Genomic DNA, 13,509 nt, shown 5'->3' with positions numbered 1-13,509 from the left:
TCTTTATTTCATTCTTTTCTTGTTTTTTGTTTTTGGATTCATTTTGGATGGAAACATCTCAACCCTTTGGAGCATAATGGGATAAGTTTCAACTCTTTGTGACACAGTGGGTATGGTTACCTAACCATATCTTATTAGCTGTTAAAACACTACATTGATCAATTCCATAACTTAAAAGTACTGAAAAAGACGATGTTACGAACTTCGGTGCATAGTGGGACAAAAATATGCCGCCCTTTTAATACTTATACAAAATTAATATCAAATCAGTAGGAACGTAGAAAACTTTCCACGCAATTTATTTAATTCACCATTTCGTCTTACGCGATTTTTTCCTCAATTTAAAACATTAATAACGTACCTTTCTTCTTCTACGACTTATATCTGTAAAATTAAAAGTTTGGGTTAAACTTGGATTTAGAAACTGTAATATGTGAAATATCCATTTTTTAGATAAGTATAAAAACAATTGAATGATGAATTTGTTAATACGTAATATTTAACGTAATTTTCATTTACATATTTTGGCTTTTATGGCTCTTTGGCTCTAAGAGTTTTAACCTTAATACTAACTTGCTGCAATCACATTTAGTTGTAAAACTTTATTATAACTAAAATTTGTATCATTTCTTATCTTTGATTAATATCAGGAAATCTTCGTTTTATATCTATCAACATGAATACAATACGAAAACTAGATAATATCATGACAAAGTCACATTTCTACTTTTTACAGGAAGACAATTTTAAAATGCTAATATAATTTCAACCAGTCTCAAAATTGTCTTTTTATTTCGTTTAGGTGCTGGATACCTACATGTTTTTATTAGCCTCTCGAACATATCAAAAATGCTGAAAGCTAGATTTAATACCATATAATGTCACATCGGTTATAAGTATTATGGATCTTTTTATCATTCGCTTTTCGTGGTCTTCGTATAAATTTTTCCAAATAAACATTTTCCGTATTACAATTTTATAATTTTATGTCATAATATACCTGCTTCTGAAATATTCGGCAATCAAAATTATATTGACAACAATCAACAGAAACAAGCCTAAAATTAATTTCCATTTCAGCGTGCCATAATTGTTGTAATGTATCAGAATATACAGAGTAACTGGAATAATGGTTGATAAAGTCGATGAACAAACAGCTCCTACCACAGCGATGAATAAATCCAATTTAGGAATTATCGCTGCCAACAAACCTGTAATTTTGATTTACGTTTCGTCAAATTTATACGATCGCTCAAAAGTCTGACTATATTTATAGAATATGTACTCTATAATACATCGGACTACAAATTTCAGAATCTAATATCTTACACAGTAGTTCGATTTTTATTTTTATATATACAAAAATAAGGATAGGAAATTTTCTAAACGAAAAATTAGTCAATGCAAATGAAATATTAACTCGTTTGATTGGCGTTAAAGTGCCATAGTGGACTCGTCTTTTATTTAAAGAATTCTCAAAAATATAACTGATATACCGCAGATGTTCATAAAAATGTAATAAGTTTCAAAACTGTTTCAAAAAGAAATGGAAACCCATACGAAGCGAGAAGTATTTCTATGAAATGAAAAAATATGGTGAACTTGAAGAATCGTGTTGTCCTCTTCGATTTCGATGATTTTTAAAATGTGGGTAGAAACCTCAATATTTTAAACAACATTTTCTTATACATATAACCGTCGGCCAACCTTAGTTTCCGAGGTATTCGCGAAAAACTGTGAATATCACTACACTATAGTTCTGTCTATGATTGTACGTCTATGGATATGCTTATAAATCTGACCCTAACGTCCCCTCCCACATGCATATGCGGGACAACAAGAATGTAGGAAATATCTGTTATAACGTATAACTCAATTAGAAGTGAATATCAGCAAAATATTAGGTTTGAGTTTAGGATAGTATTTTCAATCCAGCCGCTGCGAGGCGACCGCCAACGTTTGCGTAAAGCGATAAAAATTATTCTATTTCGTAACATAATATCAATTATTTATTCGTCTATTATTTTAATATTAATTTCTTATTATTTCACGCAAATGTTGCTGGCCGCCTCGCGACAGGCGTATTGAAAAACCTGACCCAAACCTAAACCCAATACATTGATGACATTCACTTTTAATTGAGTTGAGTTATAACAGACACTTCCTGCATCCTCGCATATGTACGTCATGCACGGGGTTTCTAAGCTCGGCTGACCCTCGTTAACAAACTCAAGATGATCAGCCGGTGGCGGGCAACTAATACTAACATACGCTGCCACAGACGCATGACTATATACAGAAATATACTGTTGTAGTATCTGCAGTTTTGTGCGAATATTTTGCAAACTAACCGAGACCGATGGTTATATGTATAGGAAAAAATTGTTCAAAATGTTGATTTCTATAACATATTCAATAATCACCGAAATCGGAGAGGACGGAACGGTTCTACAAACTCACCAAAAATATTTTAACCTTAAAAAGCAAATATATAAGAATTTTCGACAATTTTTGCAAATATTATACAGGGTGGTTGGTAACTGGTGGTACAAGCGGAAAGGGGGTGATTCTACGCGAAAAAAGAAGTCGAAAATATAGAATAAATTTTTTTTAATTTTTTTTTTTTAATTTTTCCATCGAGACAACGATCTATAGCGAGATCCGTTATAACGTACCGCACGCGCACCGGGCGAAAATTCAAAGTCGATTTTCTCGAAAACAAAACCTCACGACAAATTTTTATTCTATATTTTCCGCTTATACCACCAGTTACCAACCACCCTGTATAACAGGAAAATTCACATTGAATAAAATCGTAAATACAGTACTTGTTTATTTCTTATTCGATTAGTTAAATATCCGCAAAATAATCATCGAACATATTAAATTAAATCCCATTAACAATCAGTGTCGTTTAATAATCCAATTGTCTGCACAATGTCATTCGCAGTAAGAGAAAATAATCCATAAAATGTATATTATTTGTAGAAAGGTTAAGATATTATATAAATATTTGCATAAATGTTATAATATGAAAGTTTTCTGATTTCTTTACTAGTCCGCTTACTGACGAAGAATCAATCACAAGATCGGTAGTTAGCCCAGCGAAGCATCCTTTATTAGAACGATGAATACTTGCATCAAGAGTTCCGCTATGGCGCGCCACGAGAGAAACTGGGCTATCTATACTAAATTTCACGAAAATAGATTCTGGAACTTTGGTAATATCTAGCTTGTGATGGACTGCCATCGGATCGATTGATCGATTTCGCGAACTTGCCTCGTGAGAAAGAGGAGATTCAACCCGTTGCAACCGATCAAACTTCCCTTTGAGTTTACCTTGAAAATATAAAAGAGAAAGGAAACGAACAGAAGAAAGAGAAATTTTCTCTAAGATTGTTTTTTCCTCGTATTCATTCGTTTTTGTTGGAGCTGAATATTGAATAAAATTTAGATTTCTGTCAAATATTAAAAGTGTAGCATTAATTCTGTTACAGACCTCGTATTTTTTATTTCAAAATATTCTGAGTGATATCTGAATCATACCCTTGTTTTGACAGACAAAAAGATATTTAACAAAACATTTTGTCTTTGGCAAAATGTTGCAACGAAAAATTACACATACAAACAAAAATTGCTTTTAGTAACAAAGATATCCTTTTCTTTTAAACTTAAGAAATTTATACTTAATAGAAAAATAGAATTGAGTAGATTACTCGAAAAACGCAGCGGGATTAGATATGTATAGTGTTAAGTATTTTGTAAAATTGAGCAAATGCAAAATTGAAAGAGTGGGGGGAATGAAGACAATTATACGATAGTGAGATTATGCGTTACATAACTTACTACAAACGCAACAGAAAGGTTTTCTTCTAAAAGGAAGTAACGTATGCGAAATGAAAGAAACAAACGTGAAATACTTAAAGAGAAAAGATCAGAATTCTAAATGAAATTGTTTTCCATGAAACACAAATATTTTAAACAAGAAGAAAATGAAGAACTATTAAAGATATTTTTTGCGCCATGAGAAAGATCTTTTTATTTAAGAAAAAGAAAAGAAATAAAGGAAATAAATAAATAAAGGAATAAAAGATGCGAAAGATATGAAGTTATACATCACGATAGAATTATGTTTGCTAAAGGTAAACTGAGAAAAGCTAAAATATGCTGCTTGAAACAATTATTGACACTCATCAACCGTAGACTCAGAAAAAATTCAATAGTTTCTGTTATATGACAATCATGTAAGCTTATTAATGTTATACTTTAAACAACCTACAGTGATTACAAAAAGTATTTGCACATACCCCTAGTTTCCTGCGGAGAATTTTCTTTGTAGGGTTCTACATTTTATAATATCAAATTTTTGTAATCATATGAAAATATTCGATACTAAATAATATATAGTGTAATATACTTTGATCTAATTATTTAGTATGTAGACGCTATAATAAGTTCAGTGGTTTGTATATACTTTTAATAGCCACCGTATTGCCTTAAGCCTTAGTGAGTTACCTACTCATAAACTTTTATATTCGGAATATCAGATATTAATCTATAAATGCGAATTAATGGTAAACTATCTACTGTATAAAAAAACTGTTCAAAACTGTGTCTCGCTATTTTTCTTGTATTTCATAAAAATCGACAATTTGCTTTTTTCTTTGCTTTTTTGTCTTCTGTACGATAGGTTTCACAAGATAAAAGTTAAAATACCTGCTAGACCAATGGTTTTTCGACGTGAATAGATTAATAATTTTCTATAAAGAATATCAAAACATATCGATTAGTATATCAAAAATTATATGATTCAGTTTAAGAAAACGTGAATCACAATCTCTACGCGTTCATCTCGAGAAGAAATAATTATATCAGATTATGTTCTCTGTAAAACCATTCAATTTCTGCCTTCCCTTTATACAACAGGTAATTTACCAGTAACTCGTATTTGTACATTAAAATCGGATACTTTGTATATTACATGATTAATATTAAATAAAACTGAGTGAAAATATATAAATAATTTCTAATGCCAACGTAGTCGAAACGTAACTATAAGTGAAGAAGAAATTTAAAAAATCCAAACAATTAGAGAATTGCTGCTATGAAAGATTCTATTAAAACATATCGACATAAATAAGATTTACATGGTACTGCGATAGAGATTAACTTTAAAGCAACCAATAAAAAAATGTACAAACGCGAAAGATAAATATGAAAAACAGAAATACAAGGAGAACGATCCTCTAATCGTTTTGAGCACAATAGGTATAAGAATTTCTTTACACGTAATTAGGCTGATGCCCAAACGAACTATCAGATTCCAACCACATGAAGTTCCGTAGATTGACTTTTTATTAAGTGCTGGAATAATATACTCATCCAATAAGATAATAATTGGCATATAGCATTGTAATCCATATATGAAATATATCGATAGACCCTGCATCACGAATGCAGATATTGTTCTCCTAACAAAATAAAATAATAATATCGTGTTATTGACTATATTATAGAATACACAAGCCTTCATAAATATTCCGACACTTTGATTCATTTGTATTAAAATGTATAAATTAATGATAAACTAATAATTCAAAACAACGTAGCCAAAATATAAGGTAGCCAAAAACAATAATTCGATAAAAAAATGTTACAAGTATCAGACAAAATCAGATAAAAATCTATTTTTTTGATAATACGAAAAAATATGGGGATTAATAAGCCAATAATTTAAAGAGTTCGTCATCATCTAGCATGACATACTTTTTCCGCGCATACTTTACTGTTATCCATCAACATCTTAATTTGATCACGTTTTTTTCGAAAAGAAATTCTCGCTTTTATTGGATATTCCAACATGATCAGAGTTTAGAACAAATTACAACTAAATAATGCAAAAAAGCATCAAAATTTCTTTTAACAAATTTCCAGAGATGGAGCTTCTATATGACTTTAAAATATTAAACAATAAAAATTAGAATCAGTCAAGTAGCCTTCTGATCATCTTGTATATTTATTATTTAAATATTAGTGTTCACAAAAAATGTTTTTGTTGGTATAGAAGATCTTCTTAATCTACCTCTTATAATTCGTACTGCAAGAAACCTATTGAAAGATCTAAAGATAAAGAATTTGTCAATTAATAAAATAATTTTACAAGACTGTATAATTACAAACTCTAGTTTTCTTATTGCATATTAGTTTTGAAAAATTAGGTTAATGACCTCATAATGTCCTGTTATATATAATGCTTATAAGGAATAAAATTATTGCAGTTCAATTTTTTTATCCGTAGTTGTATAATTCAAATATATCATGTCAAAAATAAACAAGTGTCCTGATACCTCTGAACAGTGGTGTGTCTCGTTTGAAAGAATAAAATATACGCAAAAATTTGTACAGATCGTTTACTGGATGGTTTCGAATGAAATTGCCTCCTGAGTCGCAGCCCCATTTCAGGTAACCAACAACATCGATAAAAGTATGCAGAAGAGTTATGTGCATCATAGCGTGGTTTAATACTCCGCTGAATTTCGTGTAATTCCATGGCTTTTGCACCTAAGAATAATTATCCTCAATTGAAAAAACAAACATTTTTTGATTATAGAGCAAAGAAGTTTTGTACAAATTATTTTACTACATAATTAAATTGTGGATTTTTATCTATTTATACGAAATTGAAAAATGCAAAAATGAACAGAATGCATATAATATACAGAAATGTAGTAAGTAAGGCAAATTTTTGCTTAGATTCCATTTCTGTAATTGTGTTCATAAAAATTTGCATAAAGGTCCACAGTCTCGTAGTAACAAAATATATACTATTTCATGTAGTATATAATACATAATAATATAAATTATATAAGATGTTAGTTTTTAGTCATTTAGTCTAAAAATTGAACATTAGATTCACCATTGTTAACTGAATATAGGTGAAAACTTACTATTCCAGAATAACTCATGCTGAAGAGAACAGTTCCGACGAATTTCGGATACAAATACATGTCCGAGCCAATCATGACCCACTTTTCGCCAATTTCATCTTTCACAGCGTATAGTGCGCCAATCATGGCAGCAGTAAAGAGCAATAAATTACCAAAAATGGAAATAACCGCGATGTCGTGCAAATATTTCATCATGTTTATTACAAAGAGCAGAGTGGAAACAGGAACAAGGCGTAATACTCTTGATCTAGGATTCTTTCAGAATCAAAAGATTTTTGTATTATCCCAGATATGAATACAACGTACACTGCGCCGATCCCTATATAACACATTAGGATTGTTGCATCGACGAAATATCTGAAAAATTCGAATGAATTGTCCAATGAAATACCATACGAAGAATTGGTCCTAAAAAGAATTGTTTTTCTCTTGAATTCTTTTATATCATTATGGCACGAGGGGCGAATGAACCAATTATAACGTGACCAAAATATTCATTACGTTACTTTTATCTGACACACTGAATTTTATTTTTTACTTTTCTTCTTTTCTTGTTCGTCTGAATTTGATATTGATTTGTAGCCTGAAAATTTGATAGAAAAAAGGGGATAACTTTTCCAAAAAGTACTTAAATTTATTTTCCATTAAAATTGCTAGTATTATTGGAATGACTAACTTATAATCCTACATAGAAATTTTATAAATTTATAACTATATGTTTTTAATATAGTCATGAATCAAGGTTTATCCTTTTCCTTTGCATTAAGAAATTTTTTTTTCTTTGGCAGTCTTATATTTTAGTAGTCAAAATCGTATTATTATGATATATCATATTAATATTATAATTATGTTGAACACCTAATGTCTTCCATCTTCGTATCACTTAATCTCTCTCTCATAATCACCCTATTTATCTACTGACAATGTTTCTTTATTAAATATCGTCAATAATCAATAACCTCGAATATTAAAAAATGTATTGATGTCTCTTTGTAAAATAAACTACAAAATTACTAGATGCAACGGATAAGGTTAAAGTAAATTTTTTTAGAAATAAAGTTTCGTGTGAAAAAACATTATTTTATGTTTTCTATTTCTTTTATCACATAAAACCATTTGACTGGTTTCATATCAGTTGCAAGATACCCTATAGATTATCAATCTTCGTTATAGATTGGTCCATACATCTTATACAAGAATGAATTCATATCTTTCTATAAAATGTTTTTATGAAAAATGAGTTTGAATCGTTATAATTTTCTGAAAACGCATTAAGTTGCTAAATTAGTATAATAAGATGTCGAACTTGTATGTAGAAAAATGTTATAATATTCTCATTTAATTCGATAAATTTATATGTATCTTTAAAACTATTCCGATTCTGAACTGTGACATTCTTGATACGAAATTAATATAAAATAATCAAAAATGAGAAGGATCTATTAGATCGGAAGATATAAGCCTTTTAAAAATAAATGATAAATTAACAAAGTTTTATAAAATGTTAAAGATATAAGTATTATGAAAGAGATACTTTAATATTTTCAATATCTTAATATTATGGCGCGCAAATATTCTATTCCATATATTCTAAAATTATAAAGGAGGTGGGAAAACTTATTTTAATCTTAAAAACAACTACAGTCACTTTTGGTAATATGGGATTTATTGATATATTGAATTTTTAAGCTATTCCCTTTTAGAAAATGAAATTTTTTAAAATCATTTATTATGTTTTTTTCTTGTACTCGTTAGATACAGAGTGGTGGCAAGTAATAGGTATGTTGAACTGAACTGCAAGATTTCTTTAACTCTACTATGTTTCTTGAATTAATTTTAATCCTTCACATATTTTTTATCCTCCACAAATTTTGCAAATCTGTAAATTTTTAGGTTTGAAAATTGTTCTTTTTATTCTTAAGAAATTTCTTAAACTATTTTTAAGATTCTTTCAATTTTACCAAAAAGGTTCTTAAAACATTAAAATTGCTTGCTTTACTTACCCGTGTATTTTTACTACTACATAGATTAATCACAATCAACAAAACACGTTCTTCGGAAACTCCCACCATCATTCCACCCCTCCAAAAGGAAAGTATCATTCTCAGACCCAAAGCCAAATAACAGAAGATTAAACACCTTGTAACAAAGTTACACTAAAGATTTTCTTTGGAAACATTTCCGGATCTGTTCGTCACGTTGGCTATTTTCTCACGGACTACTGCGGTCGATTGCTCGACATTAACATGAATTTCTCGGACAACTAATTTCCAGAGAGGCCTGGGACAACGTCGAAAGACAGAATAAGGATTGGATACCCGATTCCACGGCCTGGTATTGTGATCCTTTCACTCGGCTGGACCGAGCTGACCGACTTAACGGGAACGCGAGTTCAGTTACGGAGATTTTCCCGGGGGATTTAACGCCTCGCGGCTTCTCGCGGATTGGATAAAAGGGATCATCGGCGTGAGCTTGAACCGTGAATCGTGGTTAAGGCCACGACGACAAACCGCTTTCTTTTCGAGTGAACTACCCAAGGGGGAACGGGGATCGGTTGGAGAATTCACGTTAAAACGTTGACACGAAAACGTTCGAATTACTGTTTTGGGGCGATTATACATTGAAATTACTTTTTTAAAATTAAGATTTTTAGGAATTACCTTTCCCAAATTAGTATCTATCTATTTATATTACTGTTTTGGAAATATTACTTATAGAAATTATTACTTTGTAATTATTATTTATCAGAACAACAAAATAACCGTTTGGAAATTACTATTTATTAAAACTTCTCTTTCCAAATTGTTATTTGTAGAAATTACTCTTCGGAAGTTATGATTAACCTATTAAAATTACTGTTTCCAATTAATTATTATACTTATAATACTTGACCGATCTTCAAATATCGATTTTCAAATCTCTTTTTTCTCGAAAACGAAGCGTCATACGAACAGACATTATTCTATGTTTTCGATTTACTTTTTCACTTAGAATCACACCCACTTTCCGATTGTATCATGATTACTGAGACACCTTATACATAAATGATAAATCGAGAGTCCGGTTTTGGTATCGCTTCTCTACCATTTTTATATTCCAGCTTTCTTCTTTCCAATATCAAATTGACACCACCATATCTGTTGTTCTCCATTTCACCTTCGATCTCAATGATTCCATCTCCTCAAATCTCCCAACATCTCGCATTTACTAACAATGGTAATTGCGTTTCTTACTGCTCTCTGACCCGAGCCTAATCGTTGAGTGAGCCGGAAATCCTACCACGTGCTCTCCGTTACGTATCCCTGCAAAACTTCTGTCCTATGACCGGCTGAATCCACAAAAAAAGCTGACGGCCAACCTAAAAGAGTAATAGAGAGAAAAGTGCCGATGGACGAGGTGAAAAGCGAACGAAAGAAAGGGAATCAACGAATGTAACGTAGAAGGGAGAAAAGGAGAGGGAAACGCAGCGAATTCGTACCATTTGGTCCGGATTCGACGTCGGTTAACGCAGCAGGGTTGCGCGGACGCCTCGGCGGACACATTGAGGGCGCCCGCTCGACTTGATAATCGTTTGCCATTCATACACTTTTCATTGGATTGCGATTGAGCATTAAGAAACCGGAGGAGAGGCTGCGCTGCACCGCGTATTAGCATTAGGAGGCATCATCTCGAGTGTAAACACTGCATGGGTACTGCGGATTTAGTCACAGTCTAGCGCCGCGGGACGTCTCCCTGACATTATAGTTCCTTCTCTTTCTCCTTCTCTCTTTGACGCGCGTGTACACCAGTCAATGTGTACCTTCGATTCCTATGTCGATTCTTATGTCGATGCCTATGCATGGCGACTGCTCCGCTACCTTCGATTTCTGGTCAATACCTTCCACATATATGATGGATAGTTTTTAATAGTGAATGATTTTGCGGTTTTTCAAATATTCTTAATTTCTGATGCCTTTCTTAAGACAACTATATCCATGTGAAGGAGTTTTGGCAGTGGTTTTAGTTCTTGTTCTATTTTAAATATCTTCCTATCTGCAATGGACAGGGCATTATTAATAATGGATGATTTCAAGGATTTTCAGGTATTTTTGACAAGATTTTCTTTAGGATTGTTAGAATTCGTAGTGAATAGGAAGGTTTTAGCGTTTGTTTTGTGTACATTTCGTCTCTTAAATTGTAATGTAATATCGATATTGTATATATCGCTGTACAATGTGTACCGTCGATTCCTGTTTCATTTCATAAATATCCACTCAACAACATTTTACATTTTAATTTTATACGATGTAAAACATTCCACCGATCACTCCATCTAAATCTTTGAAGTAAAATTCATTTTTCACACAAAGAACATCTCACATCTCCTTCTGATTAAATCTCTCAGATAGTACCAGTCTGATCCTTAACAAAAAACTAAATTCAAACCTATCAGTACCGATTCAACGTATTCCAAGCATGCGGTAATTACAAGCTCTTCCAATACATTACCCAAAGCTAATTACTCATTAACATAACGTACGATCAAAGATGTAAAAATTACCAAGAGAAAACCATTAGCAATCTTTTTTTCCACATTAAAACAAGAATCAATGAATTAACAATCGCATGCCCCTGCGTTGCACAAACGGACGCAACCAAACGCAGTCTCTGTTCAAAAGTCTCATTCGTCAATTATCCAACGTGTATGCCTCACTTTTCCATACGAATGGCCGACAAAATGGCTGCAAAGATCGTGTTCAACTCCCTCCATGCGATTCGCCGCCGGCGAAACAACATTTTGACACGAAGCGTTTATCGGGAATCGAGATTTGCTGAAACGGAAAGCGAAACAGAGTTTCGGGACGCGTTCAAAAAATCGCTGTCCGCGAAGGTTCTTGCCGCTGACGTTTTTTGGTCGCGTGCAACAAGCCCGTCTACGATGAAAAACAGAAAAAGAGAGAAAGGCAGAAAGAGAAAAACAGAGAAAGGCGGAAAAAGAAGAACAGAGAAAGGAGAGAGAGAGAGAGAGAAAGAGAGAGATGGCCGGAGGCTTGGTGCAACGGAACCGTTCCAGCGAACGATTCTGTTTGCCGACACGCACGTTCAACGAGAAAGATCGTTTTTCGGAGTCAGTGATTCGAATCGCGTGCTTCTGCCCGATTCCGATGTCCTGGAGGGCGCTTGAAAATTTTGCACGTGCCAGCGTAGAAACCGGGTCGACGACAAAGTGCCGTGAGAAGGGGATGTAAAAGGTAGTGAGAGATGGTAAGCAATCTAACTTCTCAAAGTCGAGTGGTTGTGCGTTAGTTTAGTACGGATTTTCACTTACCAAAGAAGATTGGTCATTCGTTTGGATGCTCAGGTACAGCGACTCTTTTAATTAAAGTGCAAATATTTATGACATTTTATATTTTTATGAATATAACGAACGAAATAGGATCAAGATAGAAAGTTCTTAAATACTTTTAACGAGTACTACACTTGAAATATTTTATATATTTTTATATATACCATACGTATTTTTGCACGTCAAAATTTTTCACAAATGCATAAGAATTCGCGGATCACTTAATAATATTCGGATATCGCAGTGTTTCACAGATTACTGCTCTATATTATTTATCGAAGAGATTAGGAAAGATCTTGGAATCGAGCTAAATGAAAAAGTAAATTGTACATTACGCCAAAAGATGCAAAAACAGACTAGTTAATCTTTCAAATATCTTACTCTAATTTTACTCTATTCTATAACTCTATTCTTTCAAAAAATGCAGTTTCTTTCTTTATATGTATAAATTTAATGTTCGCGGAAGAAAAAGAAACAATTGACTCCCTTTCTGCCATAGCAATCGCGTTCCAGAATCTTGTTTGCCGGACAACTGACTTAACCAATGGAGTTATTCGCTTCGTTGACAAATTATCTCTGCTTAGTCTCGGAATCATATGTGACCTAATCGAGCAAACGATCGAAATTACCATCGGTCATCTATAAATCTTAAAATATAAATAACGTAAAACCAAAATCGTAAATATAAAAATAATAGTTCCGGATGAAAGATAAATATGAAAGTATAACGATAGAACTCGTACTACTACAAAATCAAAAGTTCTTAAATACAAGAATCTATTTCTAAAAATTACAAAAATCGACAGAAATTAGTCACTTAACCCCTTAACCTACGATTTACGTTCGAGAAATTTGGGCCGAAAACGTAAACAAGCTATTATATATTATATTATATATTACATTTGGCCCGATCATTGTACTACGGGCTATGCCCGTAATATTTACGTTTGGCCCGATCATCGTACTACGGGCTATGCCCGTAGTTGTAGGTTAAAGGGTTAAATTTGTTACTTAGAATCCCCATTAGAACATTCCTATTAGTTGAAGGAAGCGCAGAAAAATAGCTCTGGTAACATGGAATTGATTAATAATAACGATTATATTGCATTTTATTTACTATTTTGTAATATAATCTTTTTTTTATATTTATACCACATTATTGTTCTTAATAAAAATTGTCCATCCACAATATTATTTATATAATTATAATTTATATAATTTATGAAATTTATAGCT

General features: G+C 32.2%; 1 protein-coding gene across 1 annotated transcript; it reads right to left on the bottom strand.

Annotated features, from left to right (window-relative positions):
- Positions 1 to 515: 515 nt before the first annotated feature.
- LOC126868114 (proton-coupled amino acid transporter 2-like) lies at positions 516 to 9,019 on the bottom strand. Its single transcript, XM_050623331.1, has 6 exons — positions 8,951 to 9,019; positions 6,927 to 7,202; positions 6,404 to 6,561; positions 5,287 to 5,471; positions 1,001 to 1,211; positions 516 to 576 (listed from the first exon to the last, which is right to left on the bottom strand). The coding sequence occupies exons 1-6, from the start codon at positions 9,017 to 9,019 to the stop codon at positions 516 to 518; spliced, it is 960 nt and encodes a 319-aa protein (XP_050479288.1).
- Positions 9,020 to 13,509: the final 4,490 nt, after the last annotated feature.

This window comes from Bombus huntii, chromosome 7 (genome assembly GCF_024542735.1).
Source record: "Bombus huntii isolate Logan2020A chromosome 7, iyBomHunt1.1, whole genome shotgun sequence".
NCBI classification, from domain to species: Eukaryota; Metazoa; Arthropoda; class Insecta; order Hymenoptera; family Apidae; genus Bombus; species Bombus huntii.
The sequence above is the reverse complement of the archived record's forward strand: the minus strand, read 5'-3'. Positions and strand labels throughout refer to the sequence as shown.

What these genes read in the sequence shown, in the direction of transcription:
- LOC126868114 (XM_050623331.1), bottom strand. Translation starts at nt 9,019, where the DNA reads ATGGTGGGAGTTTCCGAAGAACGTGTTTTGTTGATTGTGATTAATCTA. An exon ending in AACCATCCAGTAAACGATCT is followed by an intron (nt 5,472 to 6,403) that starts GTACAAATTTTT and finishes TTATTTTGTTAG; the next exon opens with GAGAACAATATCTGCATTCG. An exon ending in GCCGAATATTTCAGAAGCAG is followed by an intron (nt 577 to 1,000) that starts GTATATTATGAC and finishes ATGTGATTGCAG; the next exon opens with CAAGTTAGTATTAAGGTTAA.